Consider the following 23,058-nt stretch of genomic DNA (forward strand, 5'->3'; position numbering starts at 1 on the left):
AAAAATACAGTTAGATAAGAGGAATTATATCTAGTGTTTGATAGCGTAATAGGGAAAATATAGTTAATAATAATTTATTGTTTATTTCAAAATAATTAAAAGAATGAAATTGTAATGTTCCTAACACAAAGAATTGATAAAGGATACAATGTAATCATTATACATTGTACTCTTGCTTTAAAATGTCACATATATCCCATAGATATGTACAAGTATTAGGTAAACATGATAAGTGAAGATGAAACATTTTTAAAAGATAAAAAAGTGAAAACAAGGATTTTCTCTAATTGTATATAATTAAATTCAATAATAGAACCCAAATGATAAGTATTATTTGCTAATATATTTAAATACATGTGTTGATAAGCTTGTTATACATATAGCATTGTGAGAAGAATGTCTATTTTGAGATTCTCTAAGGTTAGAATGTCATTTTGCCTTTTGTATAATACATACTTTTGAAAATCATTTGTTCTTACATAACTTTAATTTGAAAAATTGTGTCACACATTTTTTTTTTAAATACACACTTTTTTCTCTGTTAGACAAATATATCTTGTAATCTGGTACTGATTCAAAAAAAATTCCATTTGGATTCTGGGTTTGTGAATCACATAAGCATATAATCCTAGATGAGATTCAGTTATTTTTGAAGCTTATTGAATATGTTTTTCATACTCTAAGTCATTGATTTTTAAAAATCTATGTTTTTTACTCTAGCAAAATGTATCAGCAATCTCCAAATTGCAACATTTCATATTATAATCATTTATTCAAGGTCATCAAGTAGTATCACTAGTTGACTTCTCCCTGTCTTAAGGGACATGGCTAAACATCTGTTTTCAAAGTACTTTCTCTTAAGCTTCCAGTTATTCTTTTTTAACATTTTTTTCCTTTTAAATTTTATTTTATTTTTTTCATTGACAAATAATAATTATGCATATTCATGTAGCACATGTGATGTTTTGATAAACATAATACATAGTGATCAGATCAGCATAATTAGTACATTCATCATCTCAAACATTTATCATTTCTTTGGGTTGGGGATATTCAATATCCTCCTTCTAGCTATTTGAAACTATATAATATTAGCAATTCCATCATTGACAAGTTGCTAATTCCATTAATCTTCTCTAGTGATGAGATAGGGCTGCTAAGAAGACCCATAACTACCGTTTCTTTGCAAAGATTTTTCATAATGTATCTTTTAACATTATGCTAAGATTTAAATATTTGTGTCCCTTCCAAAATTCATGATGAAAACTTTAACCCCAATGGAAGAATATTAAGAGGTGAGGCTTTTAGGAGATGATTAGGTCAGGAGGGCAGAGCATTCATGGATGGGATTAGTACTTCACAAAATGGCTGGAGGGAACTAGATTGGCCCTTTGCCCATCTGCTTTGTGAGGATACAGTGTTCCTCATCTCCTACAGAAGACACAGCAACCAGGCACTGTCTTGATAGCAGAGACCAGGCCCTCACCAGACATTAAACCTGCTGGTACCTAGGTCTTGGACTTCTAGCCTCCAGAAGCATGATAAATAAATTTCTGTTCTTTATAAATTTATCAGTCTCAGTATTTTGTTATAGCAGCATGAATGATTAAGATACATTGGCATGGATATTACACTCATAAAATTCTTAGATAAAGAATTTTTAGTAAATGAAAGATGCTATTCTTACTGTTTTTTTATATGTAAGTTAGAATGTCTGTTTTTTTTTGTTTAAGCTAAGGAATGAAACAGTTAATATTATGCAAAAATCCATATTATGATATTCATGAGATCAAGAAATATGTTAATATCTTATTTATATAGTTGAGCCTTGAGCAACAGGGGTTTGAACTGCATTGGCCCACATGTACTATATTTATTGAAGATTTATTTCAATAAATACAGATGAATCTCCATATCAGTATGTTCAGCATCTGAAACTAAACCTGGTTCAAAAATACAGCATTCCCAGGATATGAATCCTGAGTATATAAAAGGCTGATTTGCACAGGATCAACTGTGCGACTTGAATATGTGTGAATTTTGGTGGTCCGGGAACCAGCCCAGTGTATACCATGGGATGACTGTATATGCATCCCCAGAAATTAGTACAAAACTGACATATGGCAAATATCAATCAATATATTTTGAAGAAAGAGACAAATAATAAGAATTAATCGCAGCTTGTATCATTTTTCTAAGGTTCCATAGAAAAGGCCCCATATTATTGTACTTTTCTGAGCCTTTTAGCACTTTGTATTAAAGCTGTAAAATATAATGATTACGAGAGTGGCAACATGATAGAGATTGCATTGGATCTGTAGCTTACTTTGCGTAGTATGGAACAATATTGTGTCTTCTAATCTATGAACATAGGATGTCTTTCCATTTGTATTTTCTTTAATCTCTTTCAGAAATTATTTGTAGTTTTCATTGTACTAATTATAAGAAAAGTGCCAATGTAAATGCAAACCACAATGACAGGTTATGTGACACTTATTATGAAGGTCATTATCAGAAAAAAGACAAGTGAGTTATTATTAAAAAAAATAAAAGACAAGTTCTGGTGAGTACGTGAAGAAATTGGAACTCCTGTACACTGCTGGAGGGAATACAAAATAGAAGAACTCAAATAAATCAGCAAGAAAAAAACAAACTACCCATTAAAAAGTGGGCAAAAAACATGAACAAAGTTTTTTTAAAAAAACATAGACAAATGGCCAAGAAACATGAAAAATGCTCAACATCACTAATCACCAGGAAAAAGCAAATCAATACCACAATGAGATACCACTTTACCTCTGTCACAATGGCCATCGTTAAAAAGTCAAAACATAAATAAATAAAGTAGATGCTGGCACCAATACAATGAAAATGGAACACTTATACACTCTTTGTGGGACTGCAAACTAGTACAACCTCTATGGAAAACATAATGGAGATTTCGCACAGAACTAAAAGTAGACCTACCATTAGATCCAGCAATCCTACTACTGGGTATCTACCCAAAGGAAAACAAGTCATTATATCAAAAAGACACCTGTACCAAAATATTTATCACAGCACAATTCACAAGTGCAAAGATATGAAATCAACCCAAGTGCCAATCAACTGATGAGTGGCTAAAGAACATGTGGTATGTATATACCATGGAGTACTACTCAGCCATAGAAAGGAATGAAATGTCTTTTGTAGCAAGTTTGATGGAACTGGAGACCATTATCCTAAGTGAAGTATCTCTGGAATGGGAAAAGAAACACCACATATACTCAGTAATAAACGGGAGCTAAACAATGGGTATGATCGGTACACATGGGCACAAAGAAGTGTAACGGACACTGGAAATCAAGAAGAGTGGAGACTTAGAGGAGTATGAGGGATAAAAACTTACCTATAAGGTATAATGAACACTATTCTGGTGATGGCTACACTAAAATCTCTGACTTTAGCATTATAAAATTCATCCATGTAACAAACACATTTTTTACTCCTTTAATATTTTGAAATAAAAAAGACAGAAAATTGAAATAGAACTACCATATGATTCAGAAATCCTACTTCTGGGTACTTATAGAAAATAATTGAAATCAAGATTTAAAGAAATATTAGCATTGCCATGTTCACCACGAGCACTATTCACAATAGCCAAGATGTAGAAACAACCTAAATGTTCATTGCCAGATGAATGGATTAAAAAAAAAATGTAGTATACATGTCCAGTGGAATAATACTCAGCCTCAAAAAACGAAGGAAATCCTGCAATATTTGACAACATAGATGAACTCTGAAGACATTATAGTAAGTGAAAATAAGTCAGTCACAGAAAGATAAATACTGCATGAGTCCAGTTACATGAAGTATCTAAAATAGTGGAACTTGCAGAAACCAAGAATAGAATGGTGGTTGTAGGGGGTTGGAAGCAATAAGAAATGGGGTTATGCTAATCAACATGAATAAACTTTCAGTTATGCAAAATGAATAAGTTCTAGAAATCTGATGTATAACATTATGCCTATAGATAACAATGTAGTATTGTTAAAAACTTAAAAATATCTTAAGAAGGTAGATCTCAAGGGTTCCTACAAAAATAAAAAATATAGAAGGGTTTGGCAGCATGGCCCAGGCTTCCTGAGCTTGCATCATGGCTGCCAGATGTAGAAGCTATGTGAACTTAAGCAAGATTGCTTGATATCTTTAAACCTTCTGTTCCCACATCTGGAAAACAGAATTTCTCTTATGAGATTTTAGTGAAGATTAAATAGATTAAATAATATAATATATACTTCATTGAATATTCCTTTCTTCTTGCTCTACCAGAAACCTTATTCTTCCCAAAAGAGATGCTCCTTTTCTGTCACTCTCTCACTGGTGGTGACTGTTTTATCATACTCTTACATCACCAGGACCTGAGATGGGGTAGATATCCTTGCTCCTTACTCTTGCTTCCCTATTACCACTGCAATCCTGCTTGAAAACAAACAAAAAAACAGAAACCGAAAAAATAAAAATAAAAAAACCACATTGTATCTTACAGCTTCAAACTGCTTGCATTTTGTCTTTCTCCATTCTCTCTTGAACCCATCTCAACTTGCATCCTCAACATTCCATCACAACTGTTCCTGCCAAAGTCACAAATGAGTGACAGATCACTATTTCAATATTCAGTTTTCACAAGTCACCTTGCTTGATCAGATTAAACTCAGCTGTTCACTTTCTTCTTGAGATGCCTTCTTCATTTGGCTTCTAGTAAACCACTCTACTTGTTTCCCTCTCATTAACTGTCTCTCTCTTAGTATCTTTGCTGATTCTTCCTCATCTTCCTGGACTCTTAAGATCAGTGTTTTTATGGCTCAGTTGTACCTACCACTTAAAAATATTTGTAAAAAATTATGTAAGCTTATGTAACTGAAATGTAATAGTACATATGTTATGTGTAGTTATATATAAATATACAATGTGAGAAGAGTATGTAGCATCTATGTAGAGTATTTATAAGGTGTTTGGCATTTAGAAATCATTTGATAAATGCTAGCTGTTATTATCAGAAACCTGATGTGAGCATAATAGATGTTACATATGTGCTTGCTATACATGAATAAATTAATAAATTAATTAAAATACTGAGCATAATGCATTGGTAATATTCATTTAATATGCTGTACTTTTTTTCCCTATGGAAAATTGCATTTCACATATCCAGCAGACCATGTGTGGACAAATCCTGGATATAACCATATAAAATATTGATGACTGTGTGAATACTGTTCTTCTTGCACATTATCTAAGTGTAAGCCTGAACAACTCTCATCAGTATGCCAATTGTTCAATAAAGATACTTAAACTCAGACTAGCTGAATAACCTTCACTGAGCAGTGTAATTGGGCAGCCCTGAGGGGCAGGATAGAATTCTAAAAGAGTAGGAAAGATTAATAGCATGAACTGGGCCACCTGATATCAGAAACAGGCACTAAAGTATGATCCACCAACATTATGAACAAATACCCACAAAGGTAGCTAAAAGTAAGACTTGAGCAAGGAAGACAGGAAACACACTTGAAAAAAATATGAATTCAGAGTTTGAGTTTTCTGCAAAGAGTTTTCTAAATGCTCTGGGTAATATCTCCTTACCATACATATTTATTGATTGCTTTGTCTCAATGGCATTGAGCAGTGTCATATAAATAACACCTGCATTAGATATATTTTTGAATTGTTGTTTGAATTCTAGCCACTATCCTCAAATATCACCACCTTGTCCCTATGTATTAAAAGAGGTATTTTGTCTCTCAGTCTATTTTCTATTCAAATTCAATGTTTATATATTTCAATAATCACTAATTGGGTCATTCTGCCAGGTGCTGAGAGAACAAAAGTAAATAAGACAGTCTCTGTCTTCAGGATTTTATAACTTGAACATAAAAACAAAATGAAAAAAAATTTTATAATATAAAGGGGAAAATGAACACTAATTTTGATTGAGTGTCAGTAGTAACACTGAAGAATAATGAAAAACGTAGTATTAAGGAATAAATAGAATGTAAGTAAAATTTGGAAGGATAAGACTTTGTTCAGTTTTTGACATAATATAATAAATATAATAGCACAGCATGTATTTACAGCATGTCGAGCTGAGATAACAAGTTTGGTCTCAGTTTGCCATATATTAATAATTGTACCACAGTGGGAAAGCAACTTAACTTCTCTGCATTTCTGTAGTTCCCTAATCTCTAAACTAAGCATAATAATAGTGCAATAGCATGTGATAATTATTATTATAATCACAAAGACCTCATGGAGTACTTGTGAAGATTAAATAAAATAATCTATATAGAGGGCTTAGTTAATTAATGCTAAATAAATGCTGGTGGCTATTAATGACTGCTGTTTACACATAAAATAAATATTGACATGATTCATGATTTCAAGAAACGTGTTGAACAGGTAGGAATGGCATGTATGAAATATGTAGGAACATTGCTTAATAATGTATCAGAAGGTACTAAATACAATCAGTGGCAAAAACTGAGCACTACAAGCAATCAATCAAGCAACAACTAGGGAGGAAAGAGAGAGAAAGCTGGGTTCCACAAAGAAGATAAGATTATAAATAAGCCTTGGATACATGGTGAGTGGAAAATGAGGAGAAAGAAGAGGTAAATGGGGTATGAGAGAGGAGGAAAGAGCAAAGAGGGTAGGCACAGTAAGAAAAACAAAAAAGACTGTTTAAAATGACATAGAGAGAAGGAAATAAAAATTAACATCCCAGTCATGAAAAAAATACAATATGAGTAAATATTTAATGTATGTGTTGAGAAATCTCGGGAAATAATATGACTAGGCAAAGTGAGAACATATCACAATGAGCCAAGAAAGCTTAGATGTAGATATAAATCAGTTGTCAGTGGAAGAACTGCTGGAAGAGAATTGAAAAAAGTGTTGTCTTAGGAAATCATAGAGATTAGTGGTTGACTATTTTAAGAATAGCTGAAAGAGGGAAGTTAATCATTTAGGGTAGCTGTATTGCAGTAACAATATAGCCCTTAAATCCAAGTGGGGAATCCATTTATCTCTCTTTCTCTCCCTCCCTCCCCCAACACACACTCTCACTCTCTCTCTCTCTCTCTCACATCTCTCTCTCTCTCTGGGTGATCCATCACAGGTTGGGAGTAGGAAAGGGGAGATCCACTCCGCCTACTCACTCAGGAATCAGGACTAACTTAGGCACCACCTTAATTATAGCTTAATTATCTATAATGCGTGGCTTCATTAGTTGTTTTGGCAGAAGAGAGAAGAAACTGAAGAATTGCACATGGTCTTTCTGTTGCATCAGCCCAACAACAAGACATCATTCTTGCTCATATTTTACAGCCCAGAGATAGTTACATAGTCCTGACTAATAGCTAAATGTTCAAACAATCCAACAGAACAAATTAAAATGTTTACCAAATTTTACTGTTTTCTACTAATGTAATGTAAAAAAAAAAAAAAGGTCTGGGATATCTATTTATTCATTCTACAAATGCAGATTGAGAAAAATTATGAATTGAGATACAAAATTTCAATAACAGATAAGATAAATACAGCTCCTGATTTCACAATTCTTGAACTCAGTAAGTTTATTGTCTAATTACAATTTTCACTGAAGTTCTATGACCAAGCTGCCCTATGATCCCAGGAAAGGGGAGTGAATGTTGGCAAAAATACCAAGAGAAGGTGAAGAGCATTTTATGACAGATCCCCTCGCACTGCCCCATATCTCATCAGTCACTGTGCTTTGTAGTGCTTTTCTGGTCACCTTTTACCTTCTACTCACACCTGCTGCTCTCAGGACCTTTCCTTCCCTCCTCTCCTTTGGGGTTTTCAGCTCCTCTGCCTTCTGTCTCTGGCTTCCATGTTCATGTGACTCAGTTGGAGTCACAGAAGCTTTGCACCTGAATGCTAGGCATTTCTGGGTGCCTGAGGCAACTGAATTAGGGCAAGGACACATGGAATAGCTTTGTCCTCGAAGGCAGACGGGGTCTGATAAAAGCCATATGCCTACAACCCTGCAGTATCAGAGCGGGAGAACTAAGACCTGAGAACTAAGATTGGCAGGCATGCCTAACTGTAATCCATCTCTACCCCATTGTTATTGGTGGATTGGTGTTATTGGTCCCCTAAAAAATTTATATATTGAACCTATAGCCCCCAGTAACTAAGAATGTGACTGTATTTGGCGATAAGGCCTTGGAAGCGATAGTTATTTTAAAATGAGGCCCTTAGAGTGGACCCTTCTCCAATATGACTGGTGTTCATTTAAGGAGATTAGGACACAAGGAGAGGTGTGCCTGTACAGAGGGACAACCATGTGAATAGGCAGCAAGAGGGTGGACATCTTCAAGCCAAGCAGAGAGGCCTCAGAGGAAACTAACACTGCTAGCACCTTGATCTTGGATAATTCCAGTCTACAGAACTGTGAGAAAATATGTTTCTGTTGTTTAAGCCACTTATTCTGTGGTATTTGGTTATGACATCCATGACAAATAGGTTTTGTCTCTATTTCTGATTAACATTTCACCCTCATGATAGGATAATGACAATCCCCCATGATAGGACAATGACAATCTGCCTAGTCTTTGCCACCTCTGTCAAGAATCTTGTTTTATTAAAACTACAAAAAAAACCTGTTTCATATGTTTTTTTCTTATTACAATTTTATTAATGTTATCTCTACTCTTCTTAGTACCAATACCACACACATATGCACGCACACAAGCACAAACACAGATGTCATTATATATATATATATATATATATATATATATATATATATATAATATATAACATGTTTTCACTTTCTGATGTACCAGGAAATGACATACATGCACATATACTTTGCCTTATTTGAACTCACAATAAGCTTATGAGATAGGTGTATCATTTTCCTCATTGTATAGATGAGGAAAGATGGCTAAGTAACTTGACCTTGATCACATTATATTAAGTAGAAGAGCTCCTACCTCCAACACTAAGTTACCTTAGATGACAATGAAGAAAGCAGCTGACAGAGTACTAAATGTGATCATTATTTATGTAAGCCCCTTATATTAAATAATTTAATACTCATAATATTTCTTACCCGTGTTACATATGAGGAAATTTAAGGAAAAACAGATTTAGTGATTCACCATAGCATATAGCTATACAGATTTAGAACCAGGATTCAGATCTAGGCAATCTGGCTCCCAAGTGTCTACTTTCAACCACTACAATGCATTTCTTCTCAAAGGTTGGAGTGGATACATAACAATGTGGTAAAGGCTGCTGATGGCAGTTATAAAACTTATGTAATGGCTTCTGTTACTGTATGTTTTAGAAAACTAGATGGCAATCACAACCATGCTGTACATGCCATTTTGTTACCTTTGGGTAACTTAATATCTAGCCATAACTGATTCAGATCATAAAACAGCATGTATGATTGTCAGTGCTGCACAGGGATAGCTGCATACATCTTACAAACACCAACTCAATATTTTTAACAGTTTTTCTAAACGCTTCTCAAGTTCCTTAACTTGAACACTCAAAATTCTTCATGCAAACATTTTCTATCTCCTCCCCAAATTCTTTTGTAATTTAATTATTTAATGACTTTAAAATAATTTTAATTAAAAATAATAATTGAATATATTATATATTTATAGATTACAATGTGATGTTTTCATATATGTTTAAATTGTGGAATAATTAAATCATGCTAATTAACAAATTTGTCACTTCATAAATTTTTTTTGATGTTAAAATCATTTAAAATCTAATCTTTTAGGAATTTTGAAATACACAGTGCATTAATATTTATTAATACCACCATTCTGTGCAATAGATCACTAACATTTCTTCTTCTGATCTAACTAAAATTTTGTACCTTTTGGTCAGTATCTCCCCTTTCCCTACTCACCCCCCTCCTTCAGCCTCTGGTAACCACCGTCTACTTGCAGTAGATATCCAGTTAGAGGAAGGGCAGTTAGAGGGAGGAGAAAATGACAAAGGAGAGGACCTTGTTTAATTGTCAGAAAATACTCAAATTTGTTTATTATCGAATATGGCCCTTTATGGAAAAATAAACAAGACTGTGATAATTTTGAAATTTCAGAAAAATAAAAAGTAGAATATTCACCAGAAGATGGAGTAGAAGTCAGATATGCAGACAATCAGAAAGGGTCAGTACAAAGAACTCCTGAGAGAAAGTAAGTTGCAGGACAGTGAGGTCAATAATGCTGTTTGCTGAAATGTTAGAAAATGATAGGATTTTTCTAAGGAAATAGTCACTGAAGGCCGTAGAGAGGGCAGTTTCAGTAGAGCTGTGAGGAAAATGAAATTGCAGAGCTTAGGCAATTGAAGTAGTGGGAGCAGGTATAGTGATCTGACAGGAAAAGATCCAACTAAGAAAATTCACTCTATTATGAATTGTATAAGTCACTGATGACTCAGAGCCAAGTAAGATTATAATTACATTTTGGCTGAATCTAAATTTTTATTAAGAACATTTAAAATGAGTTTTGGTTTTTAATGCAATCAGAATATAAGCATTTTATTTTTTAATGGTTCCATATTTTTCAGGTTGTTAGAATCACAAAGAGATGTATCCACCTTACCAGTTATTATTAATTTTATATGCATTGCTTGGACACTAAATAAGACCTTTTACTTCTTTTCTCTTTTTCAACAGTATAAATGAGAGTATCTGAAGTATTAATACCTGGCCATTCTAAGTTACCCCTTAACACTCCTTAGCCACACAATCAAAGGAAATAACCTCTTTGTGTGTGTGTGTGTGTGTGTTAGCTGAAGGAGCATCTTCTAAGTACAATGAATTGGTCTTCTATTTATCAGAACTCTATTTTTTTTTCTGTCTCTTCAGATCTCTTTTCTTCCAGGATATACACATAGGCTTTAAGAGATCCTATGACTCAAATAGACAAAAGCTATTGAAGCAATCCCCCCAGGCACAAGGTCAAAACTTAGAGAAGTTAAAGAGTTTATATTTCTGAACCTCATTACTAGAAAACTGTTGCTGAAGCAAGAAAAGACAAATACTTTGAAACTTTAAAACTAAATATGTTTTGGAGGTGCCAGGATCCACAAGATTACTCACCCTCAGAAAAGAGGAGACAAAGACATGCAAGTGTGGTTACAACCTATTAATAAAAAAGGATACAGCCAAGCTTTCATCTGGAGATGAAATGGTGATTGTTTATGGAGTCAGCATTGAAAGTAACAATTTTCTTTCTTGGTATCCCATTCTAAACAACACATATGGTAATGTAATCTAGACAATGTGTATATATCTAACAGCTTATAAAGTTGCCAAAAAAAGACAAACTTTCAGGATTTTAGATCAGTATATAGGGAAAACAATGAAGTTACTCTTAAAACTTTAACCTCTCAGAATAAAAATCCATGTTTTATGATAGAAGAAATGAAAGGGAAAGACAAGAAAATGCATCTAAACTATATCAAGATTTAAAAACAAATTTGCATAACACTATGTGCTATACCTGGTTTTATTTTTCTCTAAAATGTGTATTAGTTATGAATTATATATGTATAATTATATATGTAAATATAATAATATATGCATGTATATATGTATATACTTGCTCTATTTTTATTAATGCTACCTTAGTAAATCGTATTTAAATAAATGATTAAGAATTTTCAGGGACAATCAAGTTCATTGAAAATCACCTATGATCTGCAGTAATCAGCTTATTAATAATTTTATAACTGAAAGAGAGCCAAAAGAAACTATTGTAATATGTTCAGAGAAAGATAACAGGAGGAAGATACTCTACATTGATCTTAAAAATAGGGAAGTCAAAGAATAAGGGCTTTGAAAAATAACTGCCGCACAATCCAGAGTGAGTGTCCGACAAATTAGAGTACTGCATTCCATGTGCTACAGGTATTTCTATAAAAGTGCCCTATATGATGGTCTATGATAGCTTGGACAAAATGAACCAACAGATCATTTCACTTTTCTTGCAGAGCTATTATGTTCATTTAACCATCTCTTCTTAATTTGTTGATAGGGAGGAAACACCTTGCTCAAAAACACAAGTATTTTGGCTCATTGGGTAGTTACATTTTTCTTATAATTCTATTACCAGCATTTTGATGTGCATGCCATTTTCTATTTTTTATACAGTTTAAGAGTTTTATTTTGAAGTTTATGGAATGATTTATATACTCTTCAATTAAAGGTTCTTAACTAAAATAAAACAAATTTATTTACAGTTTTGATTCTATGCTGTAAAACATATTTTTTTCTTTTTAGTTGACACATAATAATTGTACATATTTGTTAGGTACAGAGTGATATTTCAATACATATATGTAATATATAATGATCAAATTAGGGAAATTCTGTCACATTTATCATTTGTATTAGTAATACTCAAAATCCTTTCTTCTAGCTTTTTGAACACATACAATAAATTATTGTAGTGCTATAGAACATTGAGAATTTATTCCTTTTATCTGACTTTAATTTTGTCTCCTATCCTCCCCTCGCCTCTATCCTTCCCATCCTCTAATAATCATACTTCAACTCTTTACTTCTATGAGCTCAACTTTTTTAGCTTTCACACATGTGGAGAAAATGGGGGTACTTATCATTCTTTGCCTGACTTATTTCACTTAATGTAATAGTCCTTCAGGTTCACCCATGTTGTCTTGAATGACAGGATTTCATTTTTTTATGTGTATGCAATTCTCTTCTAAGTGTAGTTATTAGAAGTTCATGGCACTCTGTTCAATCTCCTCTGAATCCACCCATAAAAATGAAGTTTCCAGGTATCTACACTTCAGCATCAGACCTTAGAACATGGTTATATTCTTTAGTGATTGGCATGTCTATCTCATCACTGATTTTCCATGGATTACTTAATGACAAGCATGAAAATTAATCGAGAAATTTTCCTCAAACTTAACTTAAGATTTTATGTGAACCAATAAACTCTCTAAGGAAATAACAGAGTTATTAATACTTTTAAGAATAAAATGTAATTTGACACAGTTAAGTCTTCAAGGTATTTGGTAAATTCAGAGAGATGTAAAAAAAGAAAATAGACATGTGTACATAAGTGTGAAGTATTTGCTTATAACTAAATATATAAACTTATAAAAATATAAATAATTATATATGATGAGAAAGAGTAAAACTAATAAAGATAAAAATTTTTAGTGATCATTGGCCATATGCCAGATGCTGTGCTGAAATATATAAAATTGAGTTTCAGAGAGTTATTATTTACTAAAAAAAAGTGAGCCTCAGGAAGTGGTGTGAATTCTCAAGGATATAAACAGGGTCCCTTCATATAGCTGTTTCCAAAGGCCACTTCCTTCCCAGGTTCCCCACACTTGATTTGAGATCAGGGCACATGTTCCATTTCAAATAAAGTTTTCAGGATCAGCAATGCATTAATAGATAAGGTCAATACCAATCCTAATATTCTTTTATGGGAAAAAAACAACAAAAGGACACACTACAAACTACAAATCTATTATGTTCTCTAATTTTCTGATAACTCTATCAGTTAGCTAAATTCTGACTCTTTAATGTAATACAGTACTATCAACCTCATTTATGTTACTAATACTTGCTTAGGTATATAGTTATCAACCAAATGAAATATCCATCATGGAATAGATCATCTACAAATTTTATTACTACAGCTAAAAATTTATCTTAGAAATTTGAATAAGCAATTTTTAAAACCTCAAAGCTTAGCCAAATTTTTCAAGTAAAAAATATTGCTATAAAATGTTAAAAATAATAATTATACAAGATATCTTTCTTAGAAATAATTACACACATTAGGATAGTCCTACAATATCCCATTTTAGAACAGAATATTTATTAAATAAACATTATCCAATTTTTTCCTTCCAACTCCCTTATGCCTAATTAAGATAACAGAAAAGCACAGGATATTGTTCTTTATTAAAAGACCAGTAGGGTACTATTCTTTAAAATAATAAAAAACACTTATACTCTTAGACTAATTGTCTTAGGATATCTTAAAACTGTTGTTCTTCATTTTTCTCTGAAGCTCCTAACTCTATGTCAACTCATTGTCCTACTCATGCTCCTAACTCATTGTCAACTGTCATAATGGGCTAACGCTTATCCATCCGGTGGATTATCTATGACAAAAGTATTATTTTTCTTTTGGTATTTTCTTGGAGGTTTCTATCATGCTTATGAATATCACCATTGCCTTTCTTCAACATAACCATGTACCTGTATGCCCAAGCATTTTGATAAAAATAATTACTTCAAATAGTCATATCACATATGCCAATTTAGTGCTACTTTGAGTTAGCGATGATTTGCATAGTCCTGATTTCATTTTTGCATAGGACGAACTCACAATTTTATATGGACTAAAAAAAAAAAAGAAACAACAACAACAACAAAAAAGAAATAGAAAAACCATTTTCAGTCACACATAACTGAACAATTGAATAAAACTAAAATCAAAGTCCCTAATTGGGGGAGCTCTGAAGGAAGTAAAGAGCTGGATGGAGACCTAAGAGAAGAGAATGCATTACTACATCTGGGAGCACATTGGAGGATACAAGTAGAGAAGGAACAGTGAAATGCATATACAGTTAGGAAATCTCTATAAAACACTATAAAGTTTTTTATAGGTTTATCTGCCATAGTTCCTATCTTCCTAAGAATTGAGTCACTTATCTTCAAGAGGAAAGACCTGAGAAGGCTTTCTAACTGTGGCTATAGGAGAGTTTTCCACAAGTGTAGTACTTTAAGGCTGAGCTCTACTGTACACAATCACTCAGAAAGTCTGAAGTTCTACTCTGCTCCAGGAAGCTGACTATGTGATGGCCAATAGTGACTTTATAATCTTATATTAGAGGCTAGGGGAGTACATTTATAAAAGACTAAGTGCTGTAGTGAACTTATGAAGGAGACCAACCTGTATCATTACAAGTTAAACCAGAAGTGATTTACTCTGCTAACCTATTAAAATACATTGCTAAAAAGTACAAGGTTTGTGAACGTGTGAGAAACGACAGTGAACAGTTTCCTGCTCTGTGTGAACATGAAATATGAATAAAAATAGAATGCCTTATAACATAAAGAAATACCAACACACTGATTTGTCATTTAGTCCTGGGGCATAATTTGAAATGCATCCCTTTAATATAAAGTCACACTCTTTTTAATTTCATTGTTTTTTTTTTCATTGAAAGTAGCAGTTATATTATTTATTTCTTGTTACATTTTTAAAAAATTTGTTTTGAGACTTGAAATTCATAATCTCCATAAATGGCAAAGAGGTGAATATTAAATTCAGATTCACTTGAAGAAAATTCATGCTAATTAGCAGAACCGTTCAAGAGATTAAGCTGCTGATTTAATAGGTACTGACGAGAATTATTCTGCAAATTCCCAAAGAGATCTCTCTCACACACTATTGAGGACTGAGAATGTCTTACTATGTATACAACATGAACACTCTTTGGGATAAAGTCAAACTAATTCATCTATCTTCAGAGCAACCATTTTTGCTAAGCAAAGCACAAAAGAAATTCACATTCTTTGCTGCCACTAAGAGCAACCAATTAACAGGGCAACAAGGGTGATGGAAATGGTTTCTTGTCCAGGTACCCTGAATGCCAAACAAATCTTGAGTAAGAACAATGAAAAGTAAAACAAACAAACAAACAAACAAATAATGAAATTCTGTTTTCTTGAATAGCAAATTTCTAGACCCCTAGGGTGGAAAGTTTGTCTATTCTTTTCTTCTGTTAAACTTAAAGTATTATATATATTTTAAATATCATATATAAAGTGTATATATACATACACATACACAAACATGGTTTGTGAATGTGTGAGAAATGACAAATAGTGAACAGTTTCCTGCTCTATGTGAATACTAAATATGAATAAAAATAGAATGCCTTATAATGTAAAGAAATACCAACACATTGATTTGTCATCTACTCCTGGGGCATGATTTGAAATGCATCCCTTTAATATAGAGTCAAACTCTTTAATTTCCAAAAAGTATCCAGCTTTTGTTAATATATTTTTCATATTATGTGGCTGGATACTTTCTGGACAGACCTTGTATATATATCTTATATCTCATTATATGGTATTCAAACAGATTCCTCCAATACTGAAATATCTTAGATGTGCACATTTGGGCCACTGAAGACATACTGTGTTAAATGGATCCTAAGGAGCCTAAAGACTAATACATCTTTCTAAAGTGACTGACTTACTATTAGGGAAAGACTTGAGAAGCCAAATGCCAAATCTTTTTCATTTTTGTACTTGTTCCAAGTAAAATAGTGGGGTATAAAATAATGCAATGCCCAGTTAAAGTGCTAATACTAAAACCACTAATGGTTTCTACTTTTGACCCTTACCAGGGGTCAAATTTTGTTGTCTTTTGTATGTCTACCTTTATTTGAGACCTTCGTTTGCACTTACTTAAGGCTTAGTAAATATAATTTAATATCTTTTTCATAGCAATTGCATTTGCTTACTGAGAGTAAGTATTCAAACAGAGGTCTTGCATTAGATTTTCTACCACATTGCAATTCTTATTAAGAAACAAAATGTATCTGATTTCACTTTTGTAAGCTCATTTTAGTTAATGTAAATTATTGCACAGAGCTACTAACCTTTGGAAACATGATACAAATTAGCATTATTCATTTCTGTGGTGTATTTCATTTTTAAATTAATAACAGAAATTCTGGCTAGCTCTAAAGGTCAGTCTAAAAGCAGCCTTACCATCGTCGTACTGGCCGAAGCAGATTGTGAAAAGAGAGCCAATGATGATCCCTGAAGCTAAACATTTCCAGAGATAAAACTGTTGAAACATCTTCAGTCAAATTCTACTCAAGGCTGATCTGAAATAACAAGAGGAAGAAAGAAACATTTGACATGTTCATTAATCCGTTATAGGTAAACACAACTGTCACAGCACAGAAAAGCCTTAATGACTTTATAGTTAATTACCTGTGCCATGCTATCCATTAACAAAGTAACACATTTGTTTAATGCACTGAAACTCTCTATCAACATGAATTTGCAGACAAGTAATCTCTAAGGAAAGACATTTTTTTTGTATTTAATTTGTAAGCAAGTAGGTTGAGAAGTTAACATACTAATAATATCAGAAACACACTGTCTTTAAAATTGAGACCTTATGGGTAAATCAGATGTTAATCGATTTGAGTTACTAAACTTATGTTTTCTATAGCATAATCCCATAATAAAGTTTAAGGTGTTCTACAACAATTTAAAATGGTAAACCAGTTTTTAGTATACTACACAAGAATTTCAATGGAAATCTATCTTACACAATTAAGTAGAAAATCCCATAATTAAAATGGTAATTCCTTTCTACTGAACTGGTAAGAGATTGACTTAATTATGCCAAGAAAGACTAAGTATAAGCCGTTAATTTTACCCCATCTGTTTTATGAAGCATTTGGGTGAATTTCATGTTAATTCCTTTGTTTTACTTTGCAACCTCTCAATAAGTAAAAAAAGGAAAGAAACTGATTGAGAAATTAGTGGCCAGTGAGCATACCAGAAAATCTTATTGAAAGAATGATGTGCTCAGTTTCTATGTAAATTGAAGGAATTATTCACACAGAATTGCTCATAATGCCCTGATTATAGATTGTGGTAGAATAGGGATCGGAACTCTGTTTCTCTAATTCAGAGGTTCCAAACTTAGATGCCTACAGAGGACAAAGGAAAAGAGTAAATTAGCCTAGAGGGACAATAGGGATGGTGGAGGCTGCCATAAACCATGCAGTGCAGGTTGTTTAAAGAGACCAGCTGGTGCTCAACTTCTGTCAATGGTTGTTATGTGGGAATGCAAACCAGCGTAGCCAGGTCTTCTGATATTCCAGGATAAAGCAGAAATCCTAATTTTCATGCGATTGCCCAGTGTTTAAATAATTGTTCAATCTTCTTTATAAGACTGAATACTTATGGCAGGTAATATTAATGTCTGAAGACCTCCAGTCTAACATCTATATAGAACATAAGAAAATTAACAAGGAAAAAAAATAAAAATAACCCCACTAAAAAGTGGGCAAAGGATATGAACAGAAACTTTGCAAAAGAAGACAGAACAATGGCCAGCAAACATATAAAAAATTGCTCAACATCTCTATTCATCAGGGAAATGCAAATCAAAACCATAATGAGGTATCACTTAATTCCAGTGACAGGTACAACCTCTATGGAAAGTAATACAGGGATACCTCCAAGAGCTACAAGTAGAACTACCATTTGATCCAGCAATCCCATTACCGGGCATCTACCCAAAGGAACAAAAGACATTCTATAAAAAAGACATCTGCACTGGAATGTTTATAGCAGCGCAATTCACAGTTGCAAAGATATGGAAACAACCCAAGTGCCCATCAATACATGAATGGATTAATAAAATGTGGTATATGTATACCATAGAGTTCCATTCAGCCACAAAACACAATGGTGATCCAGCACCTCTTGTATTATCCTGGATAGAGTTGGAGCCTATTCTACTAAATGATGTATCACAAGAATGGAAAAACAAGCACCGCATGTACTCACTCACCCTCAAATTGGTATTAACTGATCAACACTTATGTGCACATATAGTAGTAACATTCATCAGGTATTGGGCAGGTGGAGGGGGGAGGAGAGGATGGTATATTCATACCTAATGGGTGTGGTGTGTGCTATCTGGGGGATGGACATGCTTGAAGCTCTGACTGGGGCCGAGCAAAGGCAATATATGTACATTTATACCCCCTGAACATTTGTGCCCCCATAATATGCTAAAATAAAAAAATAAATAAATAATAAAAGTAAAAAAGATGGAGATACTACAATTTATGACAACATGGATCAACCTGGAGGATATAATGCTAAGTGAAATAAGCCTCACACAGAAAGACAAATACTGCATGATCTTAGTGGAATATTTAAAAAAAAAAAAAAAGGTCAAATACTATACCCAGAAACAGTGATTACTAGGGGCATAAATGGGGAGGAAATGGGGATATGTAGGTCAAAGTTTGCAAACTTGAAGTTATGTAGGATGCATAAGGCTAAAGATCTAATGTAGTGCATGAAGACTATAGTTGATAATATTGTATTACACACTGAAAATTTGCAAAAAAAATAGATTTTAGGTCTTCTTATCACACATATACAAAACAAGGTAACTGTATATATTTAAGGTGATATGTTAATTCATGTGACTATAGCGAAAATTTTACTTTGTATATATATAGCAAAACATAATGTTGTAACCTTAATTATATACAACCAAAAATAAAATTTCTCAAAATCAAAAAAAAAAAAAAGTCCCCAAACAACAAATACTGGTGTGGATGTAGACAGATAGGAACACTGACTGCTGGTGGGACTGCAAATTAGTACAAACTCTATGGAAAGTAATATGGAGATACCTCAAAGAACTAAAAATAGAACTAGCATTTGATCCCACAATCCCACTATTAAGCATCTACCCAAAGGAAAAAAGTTATTTTTATAATAAAGACATCTGCACTCGAAGGTTTGTAGCAGCAAAATTCACAATTGCAAAGATGTGGAAACAACTCAAGTGCCCATCAATACATGAGTGGATTAATAAACAATAGTATTTAAAATTAAAAAAAAGAATAAACTGAAAGGATATTTATTAGAAAAAACTTAAAGGAAAAACAGTATCTTAGCAAATGACAAAAGAACACAGTTGTGTTCCTTTGTGGGTCCTTGATCTATCAGCTTGATTTCCTTCTCTTTTTTTTTTTTTTGAGACAGAGTCTCGCTCTGTTGCCAGGGTTAGAGTGCCATGGCATCAGCCGAGCTCACAGCAACCTCAAACTCCTAGGCTTAAATAATCCTTCTGTCTCAGCCTCCCAAGTAGCTGGGACTACAGGCATGTGCCACCATGCCCGGCTAATTTTTTTCTATATATATTTTTAGTTGTCCAGATAATTTATTTCTATTTTTAGTAAAGACGGGGTCTCACTCTTGCTCAGGCTGGTCTCGAACTTCTGACCTGGAGCAATCCTCCCGCCTCGGCCTCCCAGAGTGCTAGGATTACAGGCGTGAGCCACCGCGCCCGGCCTTGACTTTCTTCTTACTAGTTTAGTTTTTAGTACTATGCTCTCACAAATTTTATGCTATTTTCTTTCACTTCTGTCTCTAATCAATTTGGTTTTATGTAACAGCCTTCAAGATAAAAACAACCTGATGGGTCATCATTTTAAAATCAACAATGCCACTGCTATTATTAGGCCTCCAGAAATAGAACCTTGTGATCTGTGACCATGTACTTTTTTTTTAGGGTATAATATTCATATCATTGAAAACATCATAATAAAAATGTGCATAAAACTTCATTTAAAATAGGTACAGTGCTTGCCACCTACAGAAATAAGATAATTCTGAGGAATGTGTTACATTTGTTTGTTTTTGAATAATGAGAAAGAAAATAACTTCATTTTTTTACTGTTTCATTTGTATCTGCATTATTTCCAAAGAGATTTTAATCATTTCAATGGACTCGATATTTATAGCAACTTGAAAGAAAGCTATGATTCACCATGTCAACCTTAAAATACTCAAAAACATAAAGCACATATTGACTTAATGAGAAACATCAAGAGGGGATGGAGGTATGACTACATGGTGAGTGCCAGGCGAACTGTCTGGTGAATGGACACGTTTGAGGCTCTGACTCAGGGGGATGGGCAGGACATGGACATTGTATATAACCTGAACTTATGTACCCCCATAATGAGCTGAAATAAAAAAAAAAAGAAAAAAAGAAAAAAAAAAGAAACAATGAAAACCCTCCCAGAAAGGTTTCTCCAGTCAAAAGACTATATGACCAGCATGTTTAGTATAATCATCATACCAAACAGCTGACAGTTTCAATGGCAGATGATTCAAAATTTCCTGCTTCTTAGGTTTTCAATATAATTTGAAGTTACTAAGAATAAGAATGTATTTCAAGGGGAGAAAAAGCTGTAAGTGGTTTAGATTAGTCTTAGATTATTTATTGGTTGAACAAAGTGGTGTTTGTGCAGTAATCCATAAAACTTGCTGTACCTATGTCAATACCAGTAGACAAATATAAGAGGATATAAAGAAATATATAAGCAGGCTAAATGGCTACACAGCTTTGGTCAAGGTCCCACCTCCACAGAAACTTTATGGGACTCAATAAAAGGGCTTTTACAATTTGTTATCTGGTTTCTGCCCCTATTAGGTCCTTTAGTAGCAAAATTATTACTTCTAATTTTAGGCCCTAGATTGCATAACCTCTTTGTAAAGTTTGTATCTTCTAGATTACAACAATTTCAATTCAAGGTGATTATCATAGCAGGGCTTCCAACCCATCATGCCAGCTGATCTATAGCATGAAGATGTCCTGCCCTTGGGCTCCTTAGAGCAGGCATCCAGACACTTTTACTCCTCCCATGACAGGCAAGGCCAATTCTCCTAAAGTCTGCCTGAAGCAGTTAACACAAGATAGACATCCATCCTTCTACAACTACTTAAGTTTAAGGAGTATGATCCCTGAAGGAGGAATGAGATGGGAAACCAGCATGCCCAACTTGTTAAAAAGTTGCAGGACCCAAAACCAAGGTCTATGACAAAAATAGGGAAAAAAAACAGGATGCAGTGAAGAAACTGGTTAAGACCAGTAAAAGCCAAGATGTTGAGAAGAACGAACTCTGCTCACCCTTGTAGCCCATTATGCATTACCCTACTAGAATAAACTCCCAGCAGTGCCATGACAGTTTATGATCACCATGGCAACCCCAGGAAGCTATCTTACATGGTATGAAAAGAGGAGGAACCCCTGATTCCTGGAATCTATGCCCTATTCCTAGAAAATCAATGAATAATCCACCCCTTATTTATTATGTAATCAAGACATAGTCAAAGATAAGAGTTCTTCAGCAATATACTCTCTGTTGTTCTGAGAGATAGCTGCTACTCTGTCTATGGTGTAGCCTGATCACTGTATTTTTGTGTAATAATGTTGCTTTCATTTCCAATTTAAGGCTCATGCTTGAATTCTTTCCTGTGTGATGCCAAGAACTCTCTTGGCCTTCAGGCCAGATCTCAGTTTTGGGTTCTACTTTTTGGCTTCAACACCACAGCATTCTTCCCTTGGATACATTTTTGACAATGTTAACTATTTTCTGTGAGCCTCTGTCCCTGACTGCTATGTGAAAAACTGCTAATTTTCTTGAGCTATCAAAGTTTCAAGCACACTGTCATTACCATGATAAGAAATCCCATACCAATACTGCATTAGAAAGCAAGCTGGAGTCTCACAGTGATGTGGGAGTTGTAGATAAGCAGTCTGCCCTTCAACAGTTTGTTCAGTCAAATTCCTGGTACTTCTGATCTCTGACAAAATCTAGATAGAGCTATAAAAATAAAACTTGTCACTGCTCTGTATTTCTTGGGGGAAATATATGCTATCCACTTGCTGGAATACAGAAAACTTCCTTTCAAAACAACCTCAATTTTAAATTGAAAATATGAAACTTTCCAAAGTCACCATATTGCACCATACCAAATAGGAATTTGCTTAACTTAATGGCTGGAAACTTTTCTTCTACTTCAGCGTGGGGGAAAACATCAATAATGTCTTTATCACTACAGACAGTAGTTATCACTCTTAAGACTGACCTGATGAATCAGCTTTTTTTTCTTTGTAACATGAACTTCAGGAAAATAAAACTGCAGAGATTCTTTCAGATATATCCCTTTTGTCTAGATCATTTTGTATTTTTCCTTAGTAGGTATTTATATGTGAATCTATACTATACATGTACCTATAAAAACATATATTTACAGATGATTTTACATTACATGTTTTATATATAATCAATATATTTATATGTAACTTTGTTACATATTTACACATAAAATTTACATAAAGTATATTTATATCTTAAATTTATATTATAGGTAGATTATGATATCATCCCCTGCTT

The 23,058-nt window shown here is 33.5% G+C and overlaps 1 protein-coding gene across 17 annotated transcripts in view; it reads right to left on the minus strand.

Annotated features, from left to right (window-relative positions):
• Positions 1 to 16,904, minus strand: part of PCDH15 (protocadherin related 15) — a 634,897-nt gene extending 617,993 nt beyond the window's left edge. For all 17 annotated transcript variants that reach the window (XM_045568054.1, XM_045568051.1, XM_045568050.1 and 14 more), the window contains exon 1: positions 16,814 to 16,904. In XM_045568054.1, the coding sequence (XP_045424010.1) occupies positions 16,814 to 16,904 (91 nt within the window). The remainder of the gene's footprint in view (positions 1 to 16,813) is intronic.
• Between the last annotated feature and the right edge of the window lie 6,154 nt (positions 16,905 to 23,058).

This window comes from Lemur catta, chromosome 14, assembly GCF_020740605.2.
Source record: "Lemur catta isolate mLemCat1 chromosome 14, mLemCat1.pri, whole genome shotgun sequence".
Classification (NCBI taxonomy): Eukaryota; Metazoa; Chordata; class Mammalia; order Primates; family Lemuridae; genus Lemur; species Lemur catta.